Raw genomic sequence first — 7,185 nt, 5'->3', positions numbered from 1 at the left:
CCTCAGCACCCAGTGAACGGAAGAGTGGCCTCAGCCCAGGGCAGGAGGAAAAGTGGGCTCAGCTCAGGGCAAGCAGAGGAGCAGCCTCAACGCCCATGAGGATGAAGGATGAAGTCACGCCTGGCGGTGACAGCATTAATACATTCCAAAGGTTTCACCTAATTGTTGAAAAGATAGTATGTCAGACACAGGTGGACAACGAATGGCTGTTAAGGGGACTGGAGACAGCCCAAGAAAATTTTGGCTTTGTATCTGCAACATTCCAACTCTCCACAAACACAAAATTCTAATCAATCAGCCCTGTAAAATTTTTAAGTGTTTTTTTCCTGGCTTTTTTTTTTTTAATGGGGAGGGCAGGGAGGGAGGATAAGACAGTGAGCAAAAGAGGAGAGATAAATAGTGCCTAGCTAGTATTAAAAATTAGAGGGAATGGTATTAGTCCAAAAGCCTACTGAAAAATTACACATACAATATGCCTACATGAGTCCGTGAGTATAGCTGAAGGCTACATAACAAGAAACTGCCAGGGTAGTCCAAGAGACTCCTAAAATCACACAGGCTATTATTGCCACAGTCCTTGATTGCATCCCAGAATTTGTTTACATAATTCTTTTCAACATGTACTTATATTGAATTCTAAAAGTTCTCAGAGCCAGGAAAGGTGGCACATGCCTGTAATACCAGCACTCAGGAGGCAGAGGGAGGTGAATCACCACAAGTTCAAGGCCAGCCTGGTCTACATAGTGAGATCCAAATCATCCATGTCTATATAGCAAGACTGTGTCAAAAAATAATGACATAGCTTTCAATTATGTGGCTCTAAACTTGTGTTTTAAAATTCCTATGAAAATATTTTTAAAATATTTAAGCATGTAAGTAAAATATTTTTAAATTTAAAATCAATACAAATATTTCTTCAGACAGAATCAAAATAACATTATCAATGGACCAAAATTATAAATTGTAGAATTAGATAAAATATTAAACATAAAGTAAAATTCTAAGCTAGAAATAGTGGCTCATACCAGTAATCTCAGCACTCAGAAGGCTGAGGCAGGAGGATTAACATGAGTTTGGGACCAGCCTGGACTATATACTGAATTCCAGGCCACCTTAGACTATGATGTGAGACCTTGTCTCCCAAAAAGAAAAAGCAGAGCCAGAGAGATAGCTCAGCAGTTAAGAGCACTGGCTGCTTTTGCAGAGGGCCTGGGTTTAATTCCCAGTACCTACAAGGCAGTCAACAACTTGTTATCATTCATAACTTCAGTTCCAGGGGAATCAAATGCCCTCTTTTAACTTCTGTGGACATTGCATGACATGGGTGCACTTACACACTTGCAGGTAATATACTCATACACATAAAAAAATTAATAAAATATTTAACAAAAAGGCAAAAACTGAGCAAAAAGTAAAATTCTATTGGAAACACATCAGATTTAAAAGCACTTTCTTTCAAAAATTTTTTTTTTTAGTTTTATGTATATGAGTATTTTGCCTGCATATATATAAGTGAACCATGCATGCAATGCCCATGGAGGCCAGGAGAGGGTATAGGATCCCCAGGAAATGGAGTTATGGACAGTTGTTAGACACGATGTAGGTGCTGGCAACTGAACCCAGGTCCTCTGTTGAAGCAGCCAGTGCTTCTTAATTGCTGAGTGATCTCTCCAGCCCCTAAAAAGCATTTTCAATTAGTTCATATATTTATGAATGATGATATTTTTACATGTGTCTGGGTATGCATGCACATGTGTGTGGGTGCACATGTGACAATGGTTTGTCTCTGTTGGTAATCTTTGTACATTTAAGTATCCCTTCCCACAACTCTGTATATAATTTCTTCATTAACAGTATTTTGAACCATCTGGCTTTAACTTTTTGACAGAACTGACTCTGGTGACACAAGGAAAAGTTTCCCAAATCAGTTTGTCAAAATGAATTATAGGACTAGGCTGAATACACATTTAATAACTTCCTGATAGTGTTCCTTGATAGTCTGTGGCATGCAGATTGTTCAAATTATCACCACTGTTGGCATGCCATGGAATGTCAGCAAGGGTCAAATTTGGGGTAATTAAGTGCTGTCAGTGACAATGGAAATTACAAAAGATTCTGAGGTAGACAGCTATTTCTGACTGCATTGTGAAACTTATGAAAGGAGAAAAGTAAGTTTAAGGACTTTTTCTGGTGTTCTCAAATCCCTTAAGTTGTGCAGCTGCAGATACAACTGAATATCAGATCCACAAATCTAACTGTACAGGTTGTAGTTACAATGCCAATTAAATACACAATTGCTCCAAGTCTCTTATTGTAAGTTAGGACACAGTTTATTTTTTGACATGGTGGGTGTTTTGAGACACGGTTTTGCTGAGTAGCTCAGGTTGACCTCAAAGTAGTAATCCTCTGCCTCCACTCCTGCCTGGCTTACATTAGAGCACTATACTATTTGAGAAGTACTAGAACTCTAAGATCTAACAGACCTCTAGAACTCTAAGCAGCTCCCTAAAATGCTTAAATGTTCAAGTTTTGTGCTGATTAGTTTGTGTTAATACAAACTAGAGTCATCTGGGAAGAGGGACCCTTAATTGGGGAACTTCCTCCAACTGATTGCCCTGTGGGCATGTCACTAGGACATTTTCTTGATTGTTGATTGATGTAGGAGGGTCCAGCCCATTGTAGACAATACCATGCCTGAGCAAATGGGCTTGGACTGTATGTGATGGGAAGCTGAGCAGGCCAGGGAAAGCAAACAAGCAGAGTCCCTCCATGGTCTCTGCTTCAGTTCCTGCTTCCAAGGTTCCTGCCCTACTTGGCTTCCTTCAATGATGGACTGTGATCAGGACACGTAAGCCAAATAAACCCTTTCTTTCCAAGTTGCTTTTGGTCATGGTGTTTATCACAGCAACAGAAAACAAATTAGAATAGAAATTGGTATCAGGAGTGGGGTATTACTGTGACAGACCTGACTATGTTGTTTGAGAAGGACTATGGAAGTTTTTGAGGTTTGGGCTGGAAAAGCCACTGAGTACTCAGAGCTTAATTGACTTCTTTGTGGGAACTTGGAGGATAATGCTGAGAAAAGGTAGAAAATAGAGGCCTGGGTTGTGAAGTTTCAAAGAGAACCAAAGACTCTGTTGGGTCTGTGTGATGTATTTGAATTGAGGATCTGTGGAAGTGAAAAACCTGTTTTGCTGGGATAATCAATGCTGGTCAGATGTGGCTGAAGAATCAGCTGTGATTGATAAGAGACCAGCATCTGGGAGGCAAGATGTTTCTGCGAGGTGTTTCCTCAGGGATCAGTACTGGTCCAGAGGGGGCCAGGGCTCCATCCCAAACTGATAGCTGAACTTGGTAATGTGTGGGAGTCTCTCACATGGTACTGGTTTTGAGGGGCTCATGGAAAACAACTGAGGCGTGCCACTATAGCGGCCAGAAGATGCCATTGGTGAAGATGCAATAATCCCAGGATTGGAGAGGTCATGGGGAACTGAGGCTTGGCACCATGAGAGGCTATCTGTTGAAGGTGTAGTCTCAGTTGCTGTGGAGACCCTAGCATATTGAAGATGCCAGGCCCATATGATGCTCAAGTCCAGTGGCAAGTGGAGAATGGGCAGGCTTGAGCCTAGGAAACAAGCTGTGCGTGCTGAAGACAGAGCTGGAGAAGTGGAGCTGCCTTTTGGGGTCCAGAGGATCATGAGTGAATCCTAGATGTCAATATTGAGCTACACTGCTAGACTTCTGTTTTGCTTAAGTGTGCCTGGTTATTCCCTTTGAAATCATGTAACTTGTTTTCTATTTTATAGGAGTCCACAATTCAGAGACTTTCAGACTTTTAAAATATTTTATTATTTTTATTTTATGCATACGAGTGTTATGCCTGCATGTAGGTAAGTGCACCCATATCATGCAATGCCCACAGAGGACAGAAGAGGCTGTCGGATCCCCTGGAACTGAAGTTACGGACAGTTGTTAGCTGCCATGTAGGTGCTAGGATTCAAACCCGGGTCTTCTGCAAGAACAGTCAGTGTATTTAACTGCTGAGCCATCTCTCCAGGCCTGAGTTTTGGACTTTTAAAGAGAACTTGAACTTTTAAATTGCTGGAATTTTTAAAAGACCATGTGATTTTTACAAATGGGACTGTTTTATATTGTATTAACATGAGATTTTGGGGGACAAGTGAAAAGAGTATAGCTTACAGTGATGTGTGTGTGTCAGGCTGACAGAGTCAATTGTGTTGGTTAGTTTTTGTCAAGTTGACACAAACTAGAGTCACCTGGGAAGGGGGAACCTCAATTGGGGAACTTCCTAAAACCAATTGGCCTGTGGGCATGTCTGTGAGGTATTTTCTTGTTTGTTGATGTAGGAGGGTTCAGTCTACTGTGTGTGGGCCTGGACTGTATGGTTTGAGTAGCTGAACAGGCTGTGGGGAGCAAGCCAGTAAGTAGAATCCCTCCACGGGATTCAGTTACTGCCCTCCATATTCCTGCCCTGCATGAGTTCCTGTCTTAGCTTCCCTCAATGATGGAGTGTGATCAGGACATGTAAGCCAAATAAACCCTTTCCTTCCGAAGTTGCTTTTAAAAGGTCATGGTGTTTACTGTAGCAACAGACAGCAAACTAGAACAGGCTTGGTTGATAACTGATGGGCTTACACTGTCATGAAGCTGTGGAATAAACAGTGGATTAATCCATGGATGGACTCATAATTGAATGGACTACTGATAAGAGAGGGGAATTATGGAAGTTATGACCTAGTTAGAAATAGTGGTTCACAGGGAGGGGGATAAGCCCTTGAAGGGTAAAATTTTGTCTGCCACCTGTCTGCTTCCTGGCACTATGAGGTGAATAGCTTTGCTCTATCATATGTGGCCTGCCATGTATCTCACCATGAATGGTCCCATAAACAATGGAGGCAAGTGACCATGGGTTAAAACCTTTTAAACCATGAGCCAAAATAAATTCTTCCACCCATAAATTGTTTTCTTAGATATTTTGTCAGAGAGGTAAAAAGTGATTAACAGAGTTAAAACAAAGCTAAAACTCTAAGACTCTCTGTCCTAGTTTGTTCTTCATTGCTATGACAAAATACTCTGACCACTACCAACTTAGGGAGGAAAGGGTTTATTTAGCTTACATATCCCGTGTCACAGTTCATCAGGGAGCCCAAGGTAGGAACTCAGAGCAGGAACCTGGAGGCAGGAGCTGGAGCACAGGCCATAGAGGAATGCTGCTTACTGACTTGCTCCCCTGGCCCCTGCTCAGCCTTTCTTATGTAACACAGGCCCAGCTGCCCAGGGGTGGCACCACCCACAGTGGGATGGGCCCTCCCACATCACTCATAAAGAAGATGCCCCTCAGACATGGCCAAAGGCCAGTCCAATAGAGGCAATTCCCCAATTGAGGCTCCCTCACCCAGGTGTGTCAAGCTGACACTAAGCTATCCAGCACACTCTCTAAAGCTCTTCTACCCAAGGGAATTAACTTATCTCACAAAAATGTCTTTCTGAAACATCCCTTAGGTCATTTACATGGCAAGCAATGCTTATATCCTGAAGAACTCCCATTCCTCTTTAGCTGAAGACTAATAAAGAGGGTTAAACCCACAATGGCAAGGGAGAGAATGGTCAATTCGGTTTAGAATATCTCATTAATAGTAGCATCCCAAGAGGAAGGAGCAGGTGATTACATAGCATAGTGGAGTAATTTATCACAGGGACTGTGGCTGTTGGCAGCATATGGTGACAATGAAAAAGTGAAGACACTTGTTACTGCTTTAAGTTCTCTACCTGCAATGCTGGACCTACAGAACACTGGCAACATCACAGGGACAATGAGACCTTGCCAAAATATATCGAGGGAAACCGAGAAGCATGTATGGGAAAGGACTCTCAGGGTATCTATTTAAGGCAACTTAAATACAAATGTGGGTAAAAGTCAAACTTATTTATATGGTTTCACTGGGATTTGTGAAATCAAATGTTAGCTTCAGTACCTAAATTGGATCTGAATGTGTTTGTTTAAATGGAAACCTTGATTCAATATGTGCCTACAGTTAATTCAAGCTAAGATGTCACTAATATCCTGCCATTTTCTTCCCCAAGGGCCTGAGAACTAAGGATTATGGGATTCCACTTGTTTCTGTAAATAAAACTTTACTGTAAGACAGCTGTTTCCTGGGCCGGAGAGATGGGCTCAGTGGTTAAGAGCACTGGCTGTTCCTGCAGAAGACCCAGGTTCTAATCCAGGCACCCACATGGTGGCTAAAAACCACCGGTAACTCCAGTCCTCTACAGGCATTGCACTACATGGGTGCACTTACACACATGCAGGCATTAACACTCATACACATAAAATAAAAATACATAAATTTTTTTTTGTTTGTTTTCAGACAATGTCCCCCTGTCAAAAATAAATAAAGAATTAAAAGAGAGATGTTTCCATTGATTTATGTATTTATGCCTTCTCCCCTCTCCTCCCATACTGGGGACTGAACACAGAGTCTCATGCAATTTAGGCAAGCACTCAGCACTGAGCTACCCCAGGTGTCTTTCTATTTTGAGACATGGTCTCACTCTTTCCTAGCCTTTCCTTGAACACTGTAGTCCAGGAAGGCCTTGTAATCTTCCTGCCTCAGCCTCCTAAGTAGCTGGAATTACAGGGCTGTCCTGGCCTGGCTTATGTACTGCATCTTAAAGCAGTATCTAAATTTATGTTACGTCTCTACTTACATAGTTCCTTTGATGAGAGTTATAAACTTCTGTAAACTGTTTTTAAGCTTCCCCTTGTAACTGTTGTGGTCACCCCACTAATTCTTGAGTAATTCCAGTTCACCAATTATAACTTTAAGAAGTAAATGAAAGCTTAGCTACTGGGAAATGATATTTTATTAAGCATGTACCCATGTTATATCTGATCATCAGTTATATCTGATCATTCAATCTCCTTCTAACCTCAGCAGCGGTACTATTTAAAACCCTTTACAACATTTAAATGGAACTTGATCAGTATTAATATAATTACAAGTTTAGTCCTGATGTGCAAAACCCTCACCACCAAGTCCTGACCAACGGGGGCTCATGTTTTAAATAAATGACTTTTTTCCCTGATTTATGATATTTGAATTTCTCTCCAGCATAAGGCCCAGGGCAAGGGCTTATCTTGCCTTGGATGAAAGGCAGGCA

At 41.6% G+C, this 7,185-nt stretch overlaps 1 protein-coding gene across 1 annotated transcript in view; it reads right to left on the bottom strand.

Moving 5' to 3' along the window:
• Nbeal1 (neurobeachin like 1) overlaps positions 1 to 7,185 on the bottom strand; it is a 260,021-nt gene continuing 252,836 nt past the window's right edge. Inside the window, exon 57 of the mRNA XM_029569970.1 lies at positions 1 to 158. Within this exon, the coding sequence (XP_029425830.1) occupies positions 136 to 158 (23 nt within the window). The 3' untranslated portion in view covers positions 1 to 135. The remainder of the gene's footprint in view (positions 159 to 7,185) is intronic.

The sequence above is a fragment of the Nannospalax galili genome, unplaced genomic scaffold, assembly GCF_000622305.1.
Source record: "Nannospalax galili isolate Female #2095 unplaced genomic scaffold, S.galili_v1.0 scaffold281, whole genome shotgun sequence".
Lineage (NCBI taxonomy): Eukaryota > Metazoa > Chordata > Mammalia > Rodentia > Spalacidae > Nannospalax > Nannospalax galili.
Note: the sequence above shows the minus strand (reverse complement) of the source record. Positions and strands in the feature narration are given on the sequence as shown.